At 30.7% G+C, this 23,584-nt stretch overlaps 1 protein-coding gene across 1 annotated transcript; it reads left to right on the top strand.

Moving 5' to 3' along the window:
- Positions 1 to 693: 693 nt before the first annotated feature.
- On the top strand, positions 694 to 22,927 carry LOC143059783 (tyrosine-protein kinase STK-like). The gene is made up of 11 exons (XM_076233350.1): positions 694 to 824; positions 3,756 to 3,943; positions 4,803 to 4,899; positions 9,094 to 9,198; positions 9,769 to 9,860; positions 13,032 to 13,190; positions 13,862 to 14,008; positions 14,747 to 15,006; positions 16,602 to 16,755; positions 17,292 to 17,423; positions 18,314 to 22,927. Exons 2-11 carry the CDS (start codon positions 3,781 to 3,783, stop codon positions 18,532 to 18,534), a joined length of 1,530 nt encoding a protein of 509 aa, XP_076089465.1. The 5' UTR covers positions 694 to 824; positions 3,756 to 3,780; the 3' UTR covers positions 18,535 to 22,927.
- The last annotated feature ends 657 nt before the right edge of the window (positions 22,928 to 23,584 follow it).

Below are 23,584 nucleotides of genomic sequence, written 5' to 3'. Positions count from 1 at the left end.
ATTTGGTCAATGGTACGCTTGAATGTGACATTGTGTTTTGATTTTTTCCTGAACTTAAATATTGATATGAATAGATCTTTTCAAAGCTCTGATAGGGCCTAAGGTAACATTGATGCTGATTTTTTAATATTAATAAATGATTTTTAATATTAAAAAATCAGCATATTATTTAATATTAAAAAAATCATTTATTAATATTAAAAAAATAGACTGAATATCTTATATTTAAAAATATTTTTTATTATTAATAAATATTTTTTTAATATTAAATATTTATTTATCAGTAATATTAAAAAAACAGCGTATTATTCAAAATTCGATTTATTAATATTAGAATATGATTTTTTATTATTAAAAAATCATTTATTAATATTAATAAATGATTTTTTAATATTAATAAATTCCACAACGGCTTGCCATAGTTCACACCATATTGGTACTTTAATTCGTATTTATAATAAATAGCCTTTTTACTGAAGCAGGGTGTAATATTATTTTTTTTAATAGAAATATTGAGCGGATTCAGAGTATTTCTATTATTTTTATTTTTTTCATTTTTTTTAGATGCACAAAAACATCTTTAGCAAACCAATCCGTTTACAAAATAATAATGCAATTTAAATGTTTTCACATTTTGAGATGGTCCTTCTCTTTTTTGTGTATACACTTTGAGATGACCACTGCAGGTAAAGGCGAGAAATAACGAGAGTTCAATAATTTACCTTCCGGCAAGAGACTTCCTGGTTTTATGGCGAAATTGTTTTTGAAAAGAAGTTGGGTTTTCCCACATAACTGGCTTTATTAATGATATTTAGTTAATACACGTAAGACCACATTTATATAAATTCAAACAAAGTGTGATAAACTTTAATCACGAGAACAGAAGTATAATTTTGAAGATGTTTAATCGGGGGTGTTGTTTTCAGTTTTACGAACAAATAAAACTGACAATTATCTCACTTTTACTATTGTAAACTTTAAACTTGTTTAAAAAGATAATTCCCTGATTTTTAGTGTAAAAGATATTATGTGTTTAATATATTGGAATATGTGGGAACACATACTCATGAGTTTACTTTAGGGTACCTATACTTGGAATCCTGGTTCGTACTATAGTCTATATACATGTAGTCGCTTTCAGCTGAAATTCGTAGCGGTTATCGGTAAAAATAATCTAAATTATTAATCGCGTTCATTAGAGATATCTTTTTCACATTCCATTCATAAATCGCCAAAAGAAAAACCACTACTGACCTATCTTTTAAGTTATCGCACTGTAATTATCCTGACGTACACATTTTCCAGAATGTTTTTCATTGTTTTTCCGCCATCTTCCTTTCTATGAGGATCCTTAAAAAAATATGACAATCATCAATTTAGGAGTTTCCGGTAATATTCTTGTCATTGATGTGATAAAGTTTCCCGCGCTTTATGTAAATTTTCTGAACTTGAACTCCACAGCAACACTTCTGGTAAAAACAATGGCTGATTCCTTCATTCAAAATCGTATTGGAAGATGTGAAGGTCAGTATTATTACAGTGCGATCACTTAAAAGGTAGGTCAGTAGTGGTTTTTCTTATGGCTATTTATGAATGGAATATGAAAATCTGTATCTCGAGTGAACGCGCATGATAGTTTACATTTGTAGATTATTTTTACTGATAACTGCTACAAATTTCAGCTGACGGTGACTATAGTTTAGAAAAGTAAGTTCTTGTTCACCCTGATAATATTAAATGAATAAGTTTTATGTTACAGTAACCATGGTAACCATGGTAACTGAGTTTGTTGAAAGTTTGCAATATTGTTAAAAAAGAAGAAATATAACTTCAACATGTTCAAATGTCAAGCATTGTAAATGTATTCTCCATTTTAGTTTCAATACACCTTATTGCTATTTCTCTGCCAATACTGGATATCACACAGGTTCCTGTAAAATTTTGACATCATAATACAAAATATCTGACTCCACAATGGAAAAGTGATTGTTGTATGACGTCAATTGTTCAAGCATTCAGATTCAGTTTCAGATTCTCAGGTCAGCTGGGAATATCAAAGGTACCAGGCTTAAAATTTGATACGCCAGACTCGTTTTTAGTCTACATGAGACTCATCAGTGATGCTCTAATCAAAATAGTTAGAAAGCCAAATAAAAATGGGGCCACAATTTCAATTTTTTTTTTACAAAGTAAATTAACGCTACAGTAATCTACAATGTATGTCTGGGATAAGAAAATCTTTAGTATTTTGATAATTCATACTTTTGCAAACAGTCATGACAGTTAAGTAATAAAAATTACTATATATATCAATTGATATTCATGTCCACACTGAAGTGCTGATTCCTAAGCTAGTGATATCATTGGGGACAAAACATCCACCAGCAATGGCATCGACCCAGTGGTGTAATAGTTTTCAAGTGATTCTTCAGCAGTCTCAAATAATTATCATTACCATTATTTTTGGAAATCATTTAACTTAATTTGTCAAAATCAGTCAATTTTTTTTATTGTGTACATTTTATTGTCATGCACCAAGAATAACTGTTACATGTATGTCATTTGTCAAGAACTTTTACAGTTATGAAGGTACATGTACTCCCATTACAACCCTCATCTATGCCTGGGATAAGAAAATTTGCTTTTATTCTCAAAAGTTTGACCTTGTATGTGTTACCACCCTTTTGTTTTAAACCCTTAAACGGAAAGAAGGCAGAAAAATTATTTATAAAGACTGTGTTTTGTATCCTGTAGTTGTGGAACCATATACATTGTACATGTAGTCTTTATGGTCCTTATGATATTTTTGGCAATTGGAAGCTAAAGATCATTCTTATGTTTAAAAGTTCAGAACAAATTCAACAAATGGGGCATGGCAGTGACGATGGCACCAACATTATTTTCCTTCAAATGTTCAAGGGCAGAATGTCAAGAAAATGTAGCAGGCCAGGGTGCTTTATTATCACAACAAAACACCATGTTTACCCTTACCAATAATATGTCAACAATATTACTGGTTAAAGAATTGATAATAACATTATGTCATGTACACAAATGTATGTAACACACTAGAAACAATGTATAGCTGAATTAGTTCTACATGTAGTTAGAGGCATTTGACAATAAACTGTTGAAAGCAATCTAAAAACAACAAAATAAGATAATCATATGATTGCCAATGAGACAACTCTCCATAGCCACCTGAGACCAAATGACGTAATGGTTACTGTTTGGCCTTCACAGTGAGAAAAAAAACCTTTGTCATATAAGCAAGCTATAAGAGGCCCTGAAATGGCAAATGTTACACAATTCAAATGAGACCCAGTAAACAGTCTTGATTTTATGCACTTAATAATAATGGAAAAACAAACATGACGAATATGATGAACATGAACAGCAACAAACTTCAACCATTAAATTACAGGTTCCTGACAGACAAATATCAAAATGTGATTAATCATGGTTGAGAGCAAGTGGCATTACCAATGAGAAAAATGTTCACCAACCATAAGAGCAAAAATGTAAACAACTGCACCACACAAGCATTCAACAAAGAGAAGGACATGTACACCCATACTGAATATGTTTGGATTATGAAGGCATAAACATTTGTTTGTTTTATAGTACAATGTATGTTCCTGATGTAAAAATGTATGTACTTTAACTTGACTAATCCAGTGTAAATGATGTAGAATCCTGTTTATTTACTTTTTTGTATTCTCAGATTATTGCAATTAATGATAACTTTTTATCAGTTGTAGACAATGTTATTGATGTGACATGGGAGGCTGTTTAGGGAAACCAGAACAGGGGGGTAACAAACCCCCCTCCAGAACAGATGTTAATAATGGAGGACCGACCATCTCTCCACATGATGTGACCCTTACTGTCAACAATCCGTCCAGTCCTGTCAGGCCACTGCCACCACCACCAGGGAGTACAAGTAAGTACTATTTGTACAGTAGCTTGAGGGCTCGGGCTCAGTTCAAATTTATAAAAATAAAACTCATGATTAAATTAAAGTAGAATGGCTGATTGTTCCTGCTTCCTCATTCATATAAATAATTGATTATCTTACATTGTAATTCTTCACAGGTATATACAAATTTCCTTATTGATAATCAAGTGAGGAATACATGTACATGTAGAATGCTTTCAACGAAAACATTATGGATTTATTATTATCCGACTACATTGTATAAGACAAAAAAAAATTTAAAAGGATGTCAAGTTGTGTTTATCACAAAGTTTTTGTGTCTACATCAGTAAATATTCCACTTTTTCACACATGATCTTTTACGTTTTAAATGACCATGGAGGAGAGGGAGGTAAACAAAAACATAAAAGATGAAAAACTGACTCCCTCAGGTCAAACTAAATCATAGTAAATTCTCTTCTTATCACTGTGTGTCAAAATATATTAAGATTATATGAGAAGCAAAGAAAAGTTAAATAAGATTTGATAAATCCTAGATACATTTAGGTACTGTGGATATACTATTAATCGTTGGGTGCAAATTCCATTGGGTACAGGTGAACCAAAAATTTAAACTTTTAAATAATTACAAATTTTTGTAGGCTTGTATGTGTATGCAGACATTGGAAAAATCTTGAAATAAAATATCAAACAAAGTTGTATAGATTGTTAAAGGAGACATTAATATTAGTGAAGAAATTATCAAGTTTAACTCACAGTGATAGTTCTTACATTTTTGTAATTTTAAAGATACAAAAGATACATCAACATGCAAACATGTACAAGTAAAAATATAAAAATAAATGGGTATACATTTGTGTTTTAGGTGGTCTGGTTATGAGAGCATTGTATGATTTTGATGCTATAAATGATGATGACTTGTCCTTTAAAAAGGGAGATAAACTGGAAGTGGATGAGGCCAGGTAAGTTAACCATTTAATTCTATGGATTAATCAGTTAATTCATGTGTCTGTGCATCTAACAAAATTGTGTCTACTCAGTATCAGTATCCCTTTAAAAGAGTTAATTCATGATATTGGAATGATTTGTTGTGATTTAAGGGCATACGATACAGTAGAGATCCCTCGTTGATTTTTTCTTAAAATTTTGATAGACGGTCAATTTTAATGTGTACTTTTCAAATATGCAAAGAAAAAAGTACCTTCATGACTTACTTTTTGAGATAATGTGGTTCGAAATTTGCATATTTGGAAGAAAATCCCTGAAATTTCATAAATAATGACTTTTAAAGAAAGTAACAATACTTTTGAACGAAAAGTCATAACTTAACCGGGTTTTTTGTAAAATATTCCCTTGATCCATGGCATCAACATGCTGAAACAAGTTTAAGGTTAAATCAAATCATCATGTTCCGGATTTAGATTGCTATATCTGAAATAAAAAAATTGACCATATTTTTGCGTCTTTTCGGAAGTGCAGAAAAAATTTGATCGTTGATTTTTTCCTGAAATTTTGGCGAAGTGTTCTTGAAACAGTACTTGATTGATTGCAAAAGAAAAAAAATGGGGTCCATGTGCTTGTTTTTTCAATAAAAGCCATATACCTTAATTTTTTACGATGTCTGTCAGTATGGCGCTAAATTACATTAAATTAAGTTTTAATCGCAACAACGTCGTGTAATCATTCCCGCCGTACACAAGTTCGCTGTCAAGTATATGCAGGTGTTTTTCAAAGCGTTGATACTTATCATAAAAAATTATAAGATGGTTAATCATAAAATGGAAAAACACTTGTGTTAAACATTTACGAAACGAAATTTGGACAGGAACCTTTTCATGATAAAAAAAAAAAAAGACTATAAAAAAGGATTCTAGCAGATTGCTTTGTCAGATGTACGGCAAAAAAGAAAATCTGATAGAAGTATAAATTCCGTCCGACATTAGAGGATAGACAACATTATTGACATGACAAAATGTGAACCAACTATAAATTAAGTGAGGCGATACCATAAATTGACAACAGTATAACCTTCAACAATGACAAAACCGATACCGTATCGTCAACTTTAAAAGGTCCCGTCGTACTTTGATTTTTTTTTTACATTCAAAAGATAATCATCTTTCAAATTTAAATAATAAGCAGTACTTCTTGTTTTATAATAAGAGCTGTTTCGTGCAATTTAACTCATACCATTGTTGCCTCAATCGACCGAAAATGAAGTTGTAATATAATATTTCATAGGAAGTACAGCAGCCGGTATAAGAGAATAATATTGAACAATGTCTTTATAAATAGATAAGTTACATAACCTTTTTTACGGCGTATACGTTTGAATACTGGCGTACTTGTTTGTCTAGAAGTAGAGCTATATTGAAAATACTTTGTTCGTCTGTCCGATCGTCTAACTATACGACGAGTTTTAACGTGTGTACACTTTCTGATCTGTCTGTCTGCAGTTAGTGTACATTTGCCGATACTTCAATTTTTATCTCTCAATACATTGAAGTACAATAGGGACATGCTAATACAAATAAGAAGACGTGGAATGATAACCAATGAGGCAAATCTCAATCAGAGACCAAATGGCTTAACGACTATAGGACATCGGACGGCCTTCAACAATGAGTAACACCCATACCGCATAGTAAGCTATGAAAGCGGTCCCTACATGACAAATGCAAAACAACTCAAACGGGAAACTTACGGCCTGATTTAAGTACAAAACAATGAACAAATTAAATACAAATATGATGAACAATACCAAAAGACACCATTTAATTACAAGCCCTTTTAACAGCATGTGTACGGGCGTTTTCTTGTTTTGGTCTATTACATCCAGTTTCATATACAAAAAGAATACAACCAATTAAACAAACTAACGTGTGACAATTCTGCATCTACATGTATTGGTAATATTTTGCTTAAATTCAAACCAAAAACGACACCAATATATTTTTTTGAAATCTTTTTAACGGACTTTTATTGACAGTTTTTCTACATACACATACAATATTATGTTTTTAAAATATCAATTAAAATCGGCAATTTTTTTTATGTACCAATTTCAAGTCCAGAACAGGATGAGACACTCTCTTTTTTTATTATTTTATTTAAGAATAGGGATGTTATACGACCTTGTCCACCAATGAGGGTCTCGCACATGAAGTCGGTTTTGTTATTTCATTGATAGTCTGTTAAATTTGGCCTTACAATGACAATTCTCCGTAAAATTTGGAGGCTGCCAAATGCTTACAAAAAAAAGAGAAAAAAAAGACACAAACTTAACTATTTTGATTCTGATGTTTTTATGCCCCACTTACGATAGTAGAGGGGCATTATGTTTTCTGGTCTGTGCGTCCGTCCTTCCGTCTGTCCGTCCGTTTGTTCGTTCAGGTTAAAGTTTTTGGTCAAGGTAGTTTAGGATGAAGTTGAAGTCCAATCAACTTCAAACTTAGCACACATGTTCCCTATGATATTATCTTTCTAATTTAATTGCCAAATTAGACTTTTGACCCCAATTTCACGGTCCACTGAACATAGAAAATGATAGTGCAAGTTTCAGGTTAAAGTTTTTGGTCAAGGTAGTTTTTGATTTAGTTGAAGTCCAATCAACTTGAAACTTTGTACACATGTTCCTTAGGTTATGATCTTTCTAATTTAAATGTCAAATTATATTTTTTATCCCAATTTCACGGTCCACTGAACATAGAAAATGATAATGGGAGTGGGGCATCTGTGTACTATGGACACATTCTTGTTCAATTCAAGATAGTATTATTTACTTCGAATTCATTATCAATAAAGGAAAATAACTGTTCTCGTCATGAAAAATATTGCACAGCTGTACAACACGCCGTAGTAATGACTTTTGTGTATGGATTTCAACACCAGACCCGATTCGGCCACCCTACGCAATATAGATTTTGTTAATTTTTTCTCATTAATCACGGGTTCGTACGTTTTCTCATTTCTTTAAGTTTCATTAAAATAACATTTGGATGTCATAAATGTGCAATTTAGTATTTGCCGCTGGACGTTAAGCAGCTACCAATACTCATAATTAGCTATTGCAGGTCGTTTTGTTGCGAATTGTGTTATTGGTAAAATGTTTTTCAGCATGTAACAGTTTAAGCAACGAATAGTAAGATAGACCCCAATTCCTTGCAATTTTTCTTTCTCTACCTTGAGCAGATTCCGCTGGGGCCGTGCAGTTTTGACAGTTATTCAGTATCAGACTAAAAAGCTCCACAATTCTTCTTCCTTCTTTCCATGTTATACTGTCAATACTCTCTTCTGTGTCTATCACTATTTCTTCAATTTCGTTATGCAAAATTGTATTTGATTTATTTTTGTTATCTCAAGTATTTCCTTTAATCTCACTGCTTTTCAGCGGATTTCTCCGTCTTTTAGAAATGGCCACTTTTTTAGCAGGTACTTTTTTGAAATTCGCACAACCGAAATTAATGACGTCAGTGAATATTCCACGAAATATGACTTCTTTTAAAGCGACGTCGCGAAATGTTAACGTTCTTATAAGAAACATCGCGAAATTACAACGTTCTGGTTACCAACGTCGGGAAAACAACACGAACAGTTTTGAAAACGTTATTATCTGCCCCTGCTACTGTATCGTATTCCCTTAAATCTTTATCGTACATTTATATCTCAATTTCATAAACTTAGTTGAGAGTTGTCTATCTTTCTTCCTTATTTATTAGGTCCATATTATGACTGAGGCAGACTGCTACATATCTTGAATAATTTTATGGTGATATTTGATATAGCTTTCACAATTAAATTCCAGCTTAAAAAACCTGGCTTACAAACGTCAGTGGTATGATCACTGATATTCACACCAATTTCTTATTTTTAAAGAAAAACCTTTTTGTCAAACAATAAAACAAAGTATGTGGGTCTCCATTTTAAAGGTACCTGGTTGACACAATTAATTTAATTAAAATGTTATAGATCTATACAACATTGGAATGCTGTCTTCTTTCATGAAAAGATAAAACAAAAAGTATCTGTTTAACATTCATTTATGTCTATAAACTATGATTACAATCAATAACGTAAGAAACTATAATAGTTCACTAGTTGTATATGTTTAAATGTTTATTAGCATGTATTAATCGTATCATGAAATAATTTTCCAGCACAAATTGTGATTGGTGGATGGCCCGTCACCTGACATCAGGTCAACAAGGTTATATACCCAGTAACTATGTTACAAAAGACGATGATTCTCCACAAGCTCAAGAGTAAGATATTATTTATTTTAACTACAGAAAAAAATAGAATCTTGTATACTGAATATATAATGTTTTATAAAAATCTACATGTTAGCTGAATAAATCTTCATTACAAAAGAGAGATTACATAGGCAGCAAAAAAGACAAAAAATAGGAGTTGAACAAAGATAGATATATATCTATGTTTGAATGAAATCAAAAGAATAGAAAACAATAGGTTGCAAAATATTACATAAAAACTGAATCTTAAGCAACACAAGCCCCACTGAAAACAAGTAAATACATTAATTCTAATCTGATCTGATACAGATTATATCATGCTTTATTGATGCAATGATGTGTGAAGTCAATTCAAAGGATAAGAAAAAGAACACTATTGAGGAAGCACTTGTTCACAGATGAATGAATGACTTAATAGAATTAAACTACAGTCATTGCCAACTGACTAATAGAGAAGTCCAAAAAATACATGAACATTTCGTTTGTTTGTGGTTTATGTGAATTTTTCAAGGTCAATTTCTCAAAATATAATTGATTTATAAGAGGTTTGAAATTATAAAGATTTTGTTATTTCATCAGTTGGTGGTATAATGTGGAGAGAAAAGAAGCAGATAAACAGCTGTTATTACCAGGAAATCCACAGGGAACTTTTCTTGTCAGAGAATCGGCTGGTAGGTAACATAACAACACTCTTTAATTACTTAGAAATACACATTTAACTTTGATATACTATAGTTAAAAATCATACACATATATTACCAGAAAATCTACACAAAAGTTGATTTTGTTCAATGTAGCAATGACAAAAATCAATATGTTTGAGTGCACTTGAATCAAACATTTATTCTTCATTTAGTACTAAACCATGTGTGTGCTTGTTTTATGCCCCACCTTAGATAGTAGAGGGGCATTATGTTTTCTGGTCCGTGCGTCCGTCTGTATGTTCATCTGTCTGTTCGTTCGTCTGTCCATCCGTTCGTTAAAGTTACGGTTAAAGTTTTTGGTCAAGGTAGTTTTTGATGAAGCTGAAGTCCAATCAACTTGAAACTTAGTACACATGTTCCTTATGATATGATCTTTCTTATTTTAAAACAAAATTAGACTTTTGACCCCATTTTCATGGTCCACTGAACATAGACATGATAGAAATTAAAAGTGTTGAGTTTCAGATTAAAGTTTTTGGTCAAGGTAGTTTTTGATGAAGTTAAAGTCCAATCAACAATCAACACATGTTCCCTATTGGTTGATCTTTTTACTTTTAAGGCCAAATTAGATTTTTTACCCAATTTCACGGTCCATTTAACATGGAAAATGATAATGCAAGTGGGGCATCCGTGTACTTTGGACAAATTCTTGTTGCTGTAAAGTTTTCAGATTAAGGGCATGAAAACACAATTTATTTTCAGAAATAAAAACAACTTGCTTATGTTTATAGAAACATTTGCTAGATTGAATGTAATTTAGTGTTTTAAAAGCCCCTTTCAGTAGTTAAAATATATTTTTAGTTTCCTGCAGAAAACACAAATACACTGGGAAGGACATAAGGGACAGTGGGTGACCGAAACCACTCTTTTTGGGGCGTTAGCTAAGACACTGTTTTTCTATTGCTATGTCTGTGTTTCAAACCCTGAATATTTGGTTTTTTGAAACTACTAAAAGGGAAAAAAACTTACATAGAAGTCTATTCAAAAACATCTTTCAACTGTGTGTATTAAAAAAATATAGGTTAAAGTTATGTTTAAATCCTAAAATCCATCACAATTTACTTGCTCATTCCAGAATTTGCTTACTCAGGCAATACTTGTGAAATAAACAAATTTTATTGATAGTAACCAAGATAATTAAATTAGATAAAATAAAAGTCCTTACATAGCTGTCATAGTTGTTTGAGTAAATGATATAATCATCAATCACTATACTGCTTATCTTTGGTTTCTTGCATATATAAGTTTGGCATAAGCTTCAATGTATTATTCAGTTTATTCTTCTATTTCATGTCATATAATATCCAAAACATGTATGAGTAAATATTTTTCATTGTAGCTTTTTCTGAAACAAAAAATAAAAGAACTACATGTAAATATTTCTAACAAAGAATATTAATATCAATGAATTTTTTACCCTCTTTTCTCTGCAAGTTCTAGATCTTGTCCTCTCTTTGCATATGTCATATTCCATAGAGTCTGGAATACTCTTTACTGAAAACTTTTTTGCATAAAGATAAATTTAGACGACTTTGCAGAGATGTTTTTTCTCAAGATTATCTTACTTTGTTGATTACAAACTTGTCCCTCTTGAAGAAGTGACTATTAAAGTACATATATATAGCAGAGGTGAATAATTCTTTACAAAACCAATCCACCTCACGATGTCTGAGGTACTGTGTCCATACTCTTGACTGTGGGTACACAGTGAGGATAAAAATACATGTATATGACTGTGGTGCCTATTCCATCATGCATTATATCTGAATTTGTTCCATTGCATGATCTCATTCTGTTATCCTTGCTGTGTTTGTATATTCTTCTCTTGTACAATACAACTTCCTTTTAAATTATGATCATCAAATCTTTATTTAATTTGCATCCTAATTAGAATGTATCTACATTATTTAAATGCTCAATTTTGCCTTACATTGGCTCAAGGACCAGTGTCAGCTATTTACGTCTGTTTCTTTTTTCTTGAATCTTATCTGAAAGTGAAAGGCAGTTTGAAACCTAACAATTCCTAGGGTGTTTCATTTGAAATAAAGTTCCTGATAACCTATTGATCAATTATTTAGACTTTTGTTAATAAAAATAGAACAAGGATTGTAAATCATGCCAGAGTATAGTTTTTTTATGTAACTATTTTTGGGTAAAGAATACTAAAGATTGCATGAAAAAATATTAAACTCCTATGGTACTGATATCTATATATATTCCAAGGTTTATCACTACCTTTGAAAAAACAAACAAAATAGTGCAGTGAACTTCTTCAAAAAAAATTCTGTCAGTGTTATTAGTAATCGTAGATACTAGAGGAGAGTTGTTTTTTGTGGGAATGAACTTTATACTTTTGTATATGTAAATTAAAGTCATAAGAAACGAATTTCTTACAATTTTTATGTCATCAAAGTTATTTAACAAATGCATGCATGTAAACTAAACCAAATCCTGCTTGCATGTTTTTTTAATAATTATAAATATATATTATCGACAAATTATATTTCATTCAGTGATTGTTGATCTCAACCTTATTAACTTTAGAGTTTGTTGCAGAAGTTTACTGGAACGTAACTAATAAATATTCAACACAAACCAAGTGGAGCAAGTGATTGAAAGAGTCATGATATTTTTATTCTATATTTTCCATGCTTTCCCATTTGTCAATTAAAATTGTTTGCTAACATTCTTTCACAGTTTTCCCCTCACACATGCTTTGTGGGGTGGTTAAGAGTAAATGAGAGAGGTCTCGTTGTAAAGGTCACTGAATACAGAAAAATATGGATGAATTAGTAAACAGAAGGACAATGATTCAATAGTTGTAAATTTATTTTAGATTTTAATAATCTAAAGGATTTTCTTATACAAGAAAGTTTACAAACATTTGTTTTGTAGTAAAACTTAGTATATAACACAGTCAACTTTTTTTCAAATTTGAAGTTTCATATGACTATAAGATTTAACATATGAAATATTTTAAACATGGCTTATTCATCGATGAATTTACATATAGAATGGATGCTAATAGTTCATTTATTAGCAGGTTTTTGAACACTATATATGGTCAGATCAGACAATCTTTATATACAAAGCTTTGATATTTTTGTGTTATTTATATCAATACATTTATATTTTCAGACAAACAGTCTTATGTCTTATCTATACGAGACCATGATACTAAAATGAATGATGCCTGTGTCAAACATTACAGGATTAGAAAAATGGACAATGGAGGTTTTTATATCAGTCCTAGGAGGACTTTTCCTGGACTTCTAAAGCTGATTCAACATTACCAAGGTAATATATTAACTAGGATCATCACAACACTTGAATTAGATAAAGGAGTTTCAGGATATGATCTTCAAATCATTTTCAAGTTCAAGACATTTGCTTGTTATTATTATGCCCCATTTATGGGCATTATGTTTTCTGGTCTGAAATCCATCTGTGCGTCCCGCTTCAGGTTAAAGTTTTTTGCCCAGGTTAAAGTTTTTGTTCGAGGAAGTTTTTGATGAATTTGAAGTCCAATCAACTTGAAACTTAGTACACATGTTCCCTATGATATGATCTTTCTAATTTTAATGCCAAATTTGAGATTTTTCCCAATTTTCACAGTTCACTGAACACAGTTTTTGTTATCAATTTATTAAAACAAAAAAAAGGACTTTTGAATCAGTGGCAATCGTGATATTTATATATTTATCGCTATTTTATGAAATTTTCCTTTGACTGATAATTTCCTTTCTCAGCACAATAGAGTGATATGAAAAATTATTGCTAGAAACTAAGGGCGAATGTTCCCATTGTCAATTAAATTAACAATGACAATGTTTTCATAGGTAAAATAGCAATAAACAGATTAACATTGGTCTTTCAACTCCATTGCTTTTCTCCCTTTCGCTATACTGGCTCAAGTGAAAAAATCCATCTCTATGATCAACGATAATCTGTAAGTATCTATATTACAGGTGTAGGAGATGGTTTATGTTGTCAGCTTACTGTCCCTTGTCCAAAGCTGCCACCACAAGTCCAGTTCAGGGAACTAGAAGTAGCCAGAGAATCCGTCAAATTAAATAAAAAATTAGGGGCTGGTTGTTTTGGTGATGTCCATGCAGGTATATCATACAAACTCTTAGTATCATTAATAAATTATACATATTACAAATTATAACACTCGATAAGATAACAGTTAAAATAGACCTACTAACAATAACAAACAACAACAAACTCTTGATCCAAAGTACTTGGTACAGACACAAATTGAGGTGGGTTTGATCCAGTTTTACATGAGAAATTCTGGAAAAAAATATACATTTACAGAATAAACAGAATCTACTTAATGAAAATATTTAAAAAATGCTTGTTCCATTTACACTTCAATAAGTCAAAAGGAAATACCAAGGGACCATGATATGGTAACCATGGTAACCAGAACAACAAACATGTTACAGATTTACAAACATTTTACATTATCACAATTTTTTTAATGAACGAAAACAAAGATAGTCAGTGCCAACTACTGACAAATCATTATTATAACACTCTTATTGATTGTGAAAGTAAAATGTCGACCGTGAAGCTAAGAAAAATGATAAAGAAACTGAATAGGGCCTGTGGCTGAAACTTCACTTCAATAAAAAAAAAAAACATTCATTGACAATCTACATGTTAAATTTTGTTTCCTTTTTAAGGTTTTGAGGACAAAATTCAGATGTTTTTAAACTCTAAAAACTGTTATAAAATGATTTACCTTGTGCAATTTGTATGAAAACTAAATGTTTTTAATTATTTTATAGTCTACAGTTTTAAATGCATTCTATCAATTAAACTAAACACTTTTACATTTTGTTCAGGTAAATGGAGAAATACAGTAGATGTGGCTGTAAAGACATTAAAACAAGGTGCTATGACTGCTGAAGACTTTTTATCAGAGGCCAAACTTATGCATAAACTGCGACATCGTAAACTTGTACAATTATTGGCTGTGTGTACAGCAACAGAACCTATATGGATTATAACAGAAATGATGGTTAATGGATCGTTGTTAGATTATTTACGCAAAGATGAGGGAAAATCAATTAAACTTCCTGTCATTGTTGACATGGCTGCACAGGTGAGGAAAAACAATTAAACTTCTTGTTATTGTTGACATGGCTGCACAGGTAAGGAAAAACTATTAAACTTCCTGTTATTGTTGACATGGCTGCACAGGTGAGAAAAACCTATTAAACTTCCTGTTATAGTTGACATGGCTGCACAGGTGAGGAAATTTTATTAAATTTTCTGTCATAGTGAATTTCCAGATAATTGTGTAATTGTTTTGGGTTACAAATTATGAATAACTTAAAGTCTCGAGTAAATGACAGGGGTCATCTATTTATATCTGTCTACTTGGAAAACAATATTTTGATATTCCAAAACTACCAATCTTTGACTGAGAAGTCAATATTTATTTTCACTGCATCCTGAAGGCAATTTGTATTTTGCAGGTAAATTCTTCTTGTTGAAATTGATCGCCTTTTATTCAACGAAACCTGCAGCCATTTTTGTCGAGCCTGCAATGTTTTTCACAGAAAGCTTGATATAGGGATAGTGAAAAGCTTTATATTGCAGAAGGTGTAAGACCTGGATGCTTCATACTTTGTATATGGATGCCTCATGTTAGGCAGTTTCTGTCAGTCACATGTCCGATGTCCTTGACCTCATATTCATGGTTCAGTGACTACTTGCAAAAAAAGTTAAGATGTTTTGTAATGTTAAATTCTCTTTTATTATAAGTAATAGGATAACTATATTTGATATGTGTGTACCTTGCAAGGTCTTCATGCAGGTCAGACAGTTTTCACATGACCTTGACCTAATTTCATGGATCAGTGAACAAGGTTAAGTTTTGGTGGTTAAGTCCGTATCTCAGATACTATAACCAATAGGTCTAGTATATTCAGTGTATGGAAGGACTGTAAGGTGAACTTGTCCAACTGGCAGGTGTCATCATTTTCATGGTTCAGTGGTTATAGTTAAGTTTGTGTGTTTTCATCTGATTTTCTTATTCTGTATGCAATAGGTCTACTATATTTGGTGTATGAAATGATTGTAAGGTGTGCATGTCTAGCTGGCAGGTGTCATCTGACCTTGACATCATTTTCATGGTGGTCAAAGTTAAGTTTTTGAGTCTAATACTTTAAATTGCAATAGGTTTAACCTAAAATATTTCCATACACCAAATATAGTTAACCGTTAACTATATTTGGTGTATGGAAATATTTTATGATCTATGTGTCAGTCGCACAGGTTTAATTTGACCCCATTTTCACATTTCATTGCTCAGTTATAAATTTTTGTGTTTTGATCTGTTTTTCTTAAACTATAAACAATAGGTCAACTATATTTGTTTTATGAAAGGAAAGAATTGTTAGCTGTACATGCCTGCCTGGCATGGTTCATATGACCTTGACCTAATTTTCATGGTTCATTGGTCAATGTTTAGTTTTCTTCGTTTAGTTTATGTGACAGTTGTAATAAAGCTTTATATTTAGGACTATCAACATAATATCGATGATTAGTAAAGAAGGCGAGATATTTCAGGGTGTGCACTCTCCTTTAAAAGGAAGTGTTAGAAAACTGAATTTTGAATTTTATAAATCAAGATCATTAACAAATGACTGCTAAAAACCAAGATAAGTATAAACACATTTTTGTATGTTTTAGATTGCCGATGGTATGGCCTATCTAGAGACAGAGAATTTTGTACACAGAGATCTACGAGCAGCCAATATATTAGTAGGAGAACGCAATGATGTAAAGGTGGCAGACTTTGGTCTAGCCAGACTTATACAAGAAGATATCTATGAGGCTCATGAGCGTAAGAATAAATACAAATATTTATCTTTTTACTGTTTCTAAAAATCATCTTTGAATTTTTTTAACTTTTTTTTACAGTTCCCGTTGTTGACAGAGATTATGGTTGGATTTATTTTTTCATTCATAAAGTCTCAAGTTAAATTTAGTTTGTGAGTTTTGAGTTGAAAGCAGCTTTTTAAATTGTGATATATATACTTTTAATGGATGGGTTAACCTTCAATACTTGGAAACTACATGTTTTATAGGTGTATTTGTGTAAGGTCTCATATTTATAAGTAACACTATTCTAACCAAAGAAATAGGCACTAGCGTAAAATGTAGGCCAGTGTGTGAAAATCATTACACAGTGCTTTGTGTTGAACGAAATACATATATATTTATTACTTTAATTAAATGATAGGTGTCTATGGTAATTATTTGTCTTTTTAGAGTTAACCATTCAGATTGGATGTAATGTTTATAGAGTGTATATTTATAGATTGTATGTTATATTTATAGATTTGGATGTAATATTTAAATTGTATGTTATATTTGTAGATACAAAGTTCCCTATAAAATGGACAGCACCTGAAGCTGCTTTTGATAGAAAGTTCAGTATTAAATCTGATGTGTGGTCATATGGTGTGTTGTTATATGAATTAATCACATTTGGACGTGTTCCCTACCCAGGTAAGTTCAGTATTAAATCTGACGTGTGGTCGTATGGTGTGTTGTTATATGAATTAATCACATTTGGACGTGTTCCCTATCCAGGTAAGTTCAGTATTAAATCTGATGTGTGGTCGTATGGTGTGTTGTTATATGAATTAATCACATTTGGACGTGTTCCCTACCCAGGTAAGTTCAGTATTAAATCTGACGTGTGGTCGTATGGTGTGTTGTTATATGAATTAATCACATTTGGACGTGTTCCCTATCCAGGTAAATCATTAATAAAATCTTTTAAACAAAGCAATAGCGTGGTCAATAATAAGTTTCCAGTAATTAGGAGACTTATTTGTAGGTCAATAAAGATTCAAATTTGAAAAAACTTGTAGCAGATTAATAACAACTACATAAAGAATACTGTGGATTAATTAGTATTCATGGGATACTAATTTTCATAGTTTTTATGGGTGTATGTTAACCATGAGTTACAATATGCAACTAAGTGCAAACAATTTTGCATAGGCTGGTATGCATATCCCTAGAAAAGTTCAGAGTAAAAGACAAGAAAACACAGTGATATAAACTATAAATTGCAGGAAATTTGTATTGTATACATAAAGAAAATAAGTTTGGCATTCTGATTGGTCAATAGTTTAATGACCAAAAATTACACACATTTGCTGGGACAATTTTTTTTCAATTCTTTGTACTGTATACATAGAATAATGGCATTTTTGTATTTGATAATGACTTGTTGGGTCTTGTCACTGAAAATGAAGTAAGGCAAGTAATTGGAAGTTTCTTGAAAAACAAGATACTTGCTTTATAGATATACTGAAAATTAAAGATTTTTTTAGCTAGAAAAGTCACAATGCTTTTTTAAAACTTTACTCAATGACTTGTAATTACAGGAATGACAGGACATGATGTGTTGAGTAAAGTAGAGTCGGGAGTACGAATGGCTAAACCCACCGGTGGACCAATACCCTGTCCTGATCCATACTATGACATCATGTTACAATGTTGGAAGAAGTTGGCAGAGACTAGACCAACGTTTGCCTTCCTTCATGACTTCTTTGATAATTACTTTGTGACGGCAGAAGGGTCGTATAGAGAAGCAAGCTGTGATTAATAATATCTCTGCCATGAGGAGCATATCCACAAATGATCTTCCAATACTTTATAACATTGTTCATATTATTAACAAGAGTGCAAGGTACTTAAAACTTCCATGATTTGTGGGGAAAACTTGTTACCATTTATCTGTTAAATATAGTATCTCAAAACTGTCAATTATTTCTCACTTCTCAACCTTAGGGTTAAATTTTTGATAGTTTTTTTAAGGTAAAATATCTTGTGCATAAAATCATGGATCTTATTTTTGGAGATGAAAGCCTAAGAGAGAACTTTTGTATATTTTTCTTGAAAATATATAAAACAATTACTATGGATGTATTTTTGATTAAGGAACTCTTTTTATAAAAACATGGGGAGATAATCATGTTGTCAAAGATATAAACAGTGACTGTTTTGTCTTGGTTTTATTCAGTATCTATTTTTATACATGATAAATGTATGCCTGTCTATTTTTATGAGATTCTTAAGATTTTGTGATATCCAACAGTTGTAATAAAACATTGACTGTATCCCAGTACACTACAGGTGCTAAGAGGGATACTAGGAACAGTTCCTGTACATCTTCAGAAAAACAACAGACAATTATATTAGTAGTTGTGATAATTGTGTACAGACTGGACAAAATCGGCCTTATTATTGTTTACTGTATCAGGCCAGTATTGAGCTCTGACTGGACGCGCTTGGACTCTTCATATGAAGACTTTATCTGACCAGTACATTACATAAAGAACAAATTTATATATTTTATTGTCAGTAAGGAGCTCTGTCTGGACATGCTTGGTCTCTTCACATGACCAGTATGTTACATAAAGAACAAATTTATATATTTCATTCAAAGGAGTATGTTCGATAAAGTCCCAAAATGGCCCCCTTTTTTAGCGTTAATTTAAAATTCATATTTATCGACCAATATCACGATAAATTATAGCTAATACATTGACTAGCTAGGATATAAACCATTTTGTTGAAAATTTTACGTTTCTGCGTTTCATTATGACGACACAAGTTGTACTCATATTGATTTTTCACGAAAAAATCAACGAAAATGGTAGAATTTCCATAGATTATTGAACAGGAAACATAGAGCGCATACGTCGACAACAAATATCTTTTAAAATAATGTTTGTGAAGACATTTCACATGTCTTATTTGAATCTTAAGCTTGTCGACGCCTGGGCTCTATGTTTCCTGGTCCTTTATTTGGTTGAAATCTATCTGATTTTGTCACATTTCACCAAAATCCCTTATCTTGACCTTTTTTGGATGTAAAAATCAACGTGTTAGAATTAAACTTTGACAAAAACAGTTCTGTTTAACTTTCTAACATGTCTTTAGGGCAACTTTAAACATGTATTACCTTGTAACTATGAACTTTATAATTGGGGCCAAATATGGCCCTTACCGAACTTACTCCTTTAGCAGATTTAAAGAGCATTGGTCAGAAGAGTAAGACTTTTTAATTTTGTGAAATGACCTTTCATATTTTTACATTAAAGTTTTAACAGACATTTACAAAAAGTCCTTTTATATACAGTTTTCTTTGAAATCTTTTTGTTTTGTAGCAAAGGTGGGCCTGATAAGGCTTGAACAAAAAATAAATAAATCTCTACTGAGGTACTTGTACTGATTTTTGTTTTGTAATAAAGGTGGGCCTGTCTGAATTTATATAAGATGGTCAGGGCTTTTACAAAAGAAAAATAGATAAATCTCTACTGAGGTACTTATACTGATATGTAATTTCTGCTAAGATACTTCAACTGAGATTTTATAGGGTAGATTACTATGTTAACTTTATATGTATAATATTGTTTATGAAATTTCTGTTTTAATTTTGTATAATGGTTGTGATCAATTTATGATTAGTGGTCTATGCAATTATTCCATGTGAACTAGTGCTTTGGGTATGTTTTAATAGATTATATTTTTATCTAAAGAAGTTCATATTTAAAAGTTTAATATAAAAGAAAAATTATAAACTAGATATATGAAGTACTAATTCAGTAGCATCATTTCTGCAGGACAGAAGGCAGTGATTCAATACATTCTGAATATTTTGAAAAAGTATTTTATAAATTTTACTTTGTTGATTTTGGGATTTGTACATTTTATATTGAGGCATCTTTCATGATATTTTTTATGAAAAAACCATTGCTTCATCTATCATAATATTTTGATGGTAAATAATTAACTATAAGTTCTCTTAGCACTGATGAACACTGTCACATTCCATAGTTATTTAGGAAATGTTAAATTTATTGAATTTATTTACACATTATTTTCATTCCATGCTGTGTATAGCACACTTTTGTTTAGGAATAAAACACAGCCACATATAAAGTGTAAGGTGCTTTCTGTATTAAATATATACAGACAGCCGTGGTTTTGATCATTCTTCCAAGTTACTGAACAATTTTGAATAATCTTTTATTATTTTTTTAATATATTTTATTAAAATTCAAAACGAATTAATTAAAACATGAAATTGCTACATAAAGTTACATTTAAAACATGTTTTAAAAAAAAGAGTAACAGTTAAAATATGTTTTTTAAATGCCTTTTATAACAATTTACGGATCTATTCATTTAAGAATTATGATTAAAGTAAACAGCAGTGCCCTATATTTGTTTACATTTTCCTTCTTGGTCTCTTGTGAATAGTCGTCTCATTTACAATCATACCACACCTCCTTATTAATATATTAAAGGAAAAAATTGACTTCCATCCCCCATAGAAACATTCCAGGACCTCTGTGTCCAAATAAATTATGTTTTTTTTTTCATTCATTTTTGTTTTAATAATAACATTCCAATTAAAATACATAAATAACTATTTAATTCAAATGGACAAAAAACAATGTTCTTTATAATAAGAACAAACCTTAGCAACAGACATTTCTTAAGTGGAAAAATTCATGGAATACACATTTATGCTATGCAAATATTTTTATACTAAATAAATCATCATGATAAATGTTTGTAGGCAGTTATAAAAAGCTTAAATATTCATGGGAGTAAAGTTAAGAAAACTTGTTTCTTTTTACACAATTTATACTAAATTTTCTTATCAACTGCAAAATTGATATTTTAAAAGTATTCCATCTCCAATTTTATAACTGCATCGAACCAATTTGTATTTTTCCTATTGTAATTTTAATATGTCTATTTAGCATAATTTTATTGTATTGTTGACACTGAAGGTATGTTACAAATTTTATACACTTTGTTTATTTTGTATATAAGATATGCAATTGATTATGGTAATTATTTTTATATTAAAACAAGAAAAATTAGAAATTAACACCCACCCAACGACATCATTTATACAATTATATACTGTGGATTCATTATTATTCGTTGGATACCAATTTTCTTGGATTTCTTGGGTAGTTTTCCTTAATCCACAAAAATTGGTACCAATGAAAATTAATAAATCCCCAGTATTTTTGAGATAAAAATCCCCACCTTGATTTTCTTCGGGTAAAAATGATGATTCAATCTGCAATATCATTGTGCAATCATCATCATATGTAAATTTATATACTGAGTTTTATTTACAACTTTTATAAACTTTGACCAATTTTGTTTGAGATTTTGTAAAGGCTCCTGTCTGTTTTAAGTTATAGATTTAATGTTTTCTGGTTATTTTTTTTGTTGGGTTGCTGTCTTTTTGACATATGCTCTTCATCTCTTTTTTGAATTCATTGTTTATCTATGATAATGTCAACATTCCACAAATAAGTAACCAAAACAGTTTTGATATGGAAGATGGTGAACTTTTAAAAATGTCTTTATTCAAATGTAAATTTGATTATTAATTTTCAGTAATTCTTTTTTTTTTTAAATTTACAAACATTTATTATGCAAATTAAGTCAAATGAATTTTAATTATTTTTTTATGACTAGGTCAAAAATACATTTCACAATAATATTTTCTTGATAACCTACAACAAAATACAAAGGTTTTGCACAGTTTCTATACTTTTATTTTCAGGAACAAATGTATGTCAAACACTTTTGACTTTGAAAATATCTTTGTCAATTCTGGTTCATGCTTAAATGTGATTTACACATTAGAGTCAGTGACTTGTTTTAAGTTATACACATTTTGCAGAATGTAACTTATTGCTTTATAAGTTTTCCCTAAAGTATATATATTATCTTTTGGATTTATATTTGTTTTTCTTGTGTGAATTATAATCAGGATAGTTCTTTCTTGTAGACAATCTTTTCTGTTCATTTCATAGTTTGTTTTTCTGATTCTAGCAGATTTCATAAAATAATAGATACAATTTTGTATATATCACTAGTTTATTAATTTGCAATCAAATCTCTATGAACCATGTGAATAATACCATATATCATAAATATAAAATAAACATCATTATTAATATTTGTTCATGTCTTGTACTTGATTGACTTGGTTTTATTTTTGCCTTCAGAAAAAGTCCAGAATGATGACACATATGCCATGCTTTTCAGTGGCAATCTTAACAACCTTGTTAATTTTGCCTAGAACAATAGTCCATTTTCATATTACCAACTTTTTCTCCTGAATTTATGTTTTTTTTTTGACAGGTTACCTCTCTCTGGTAGGACATTCTGGTACTCAATCAAGCAAGAGAACGTAAATAGTTAAATTCCAGATTTTAATCGTTACAATTTTAAGGGAAATTTAACTGTTTAAATGCTTTCTATACATGAGTAAATAATAGGAAAATAGTAAATGTCCCAAAAATTACACCGATCATATACTATTATTTTTTTTGGCTGCTCATAATTGACCGAGAATTAAAATGTCCTACCACAGAGTTGGTACCTGTCAAATAATTATAGAACACAGAGTCAAAAGTTGGTTAGATGAAAATGGTCTATTAGAACATTCATATCAGATATGCTTAATGAATCACCCTAAATTGGTCTTTCATGTGAATTCAAACAGGAATTATTAAAAATAATATTAAGAAAGTTATTAAGTTAATGGTTTTACATCTTATTGCAGGGACATTGCTCTGCATTATGCTTCAGTAATTGTCCATATCTTTCAT

The sequence above is a fragment of the Mytilus galloprovincialis genome, chromosome 1 (genome assembly GCF_965363235.1).
Source record: "Mytilus galloprovincialis chromosome 1, xbMytGall1.hap1.1, whole genome shotgun sequence".
Lineage (NCBI taxonomy): Eukaryota > Metazoa > Mollusca > Bivalvia > Mytilida > Mytilidae > Mytilus > Mytilus galloprovincialis.
The sequence above is the reverse complement of the archived record's forward strand: the minus strand, read 5'-3'. Positions and strand labels throughout refer to the sequence as shown.

Bases quoted from the DNA above. Each gene is read 5' to 3' on its own strand.
- LOC143059783 (XM_076233350.1), top strand. From the start codon at position 3,781: ATGGGAGGCTGTTTAGGGAAACCAGAACAGGGGGGTAACAAACCCCCC. The intron at 9,199-9,768 runs GTAAGATATTAT...TTATTTCATCAG, and splicing joins GATTCTCCACAAGCTCAAGA to TTGGTGGTATAATGTGGAGA. The intron at 13,191-13,861 runs GTAATATATTAA...TCTATATTACAG, and splicing joins GCTGATTCAACATTACCAAG to GTGTAGGAGATGGTTTATGT.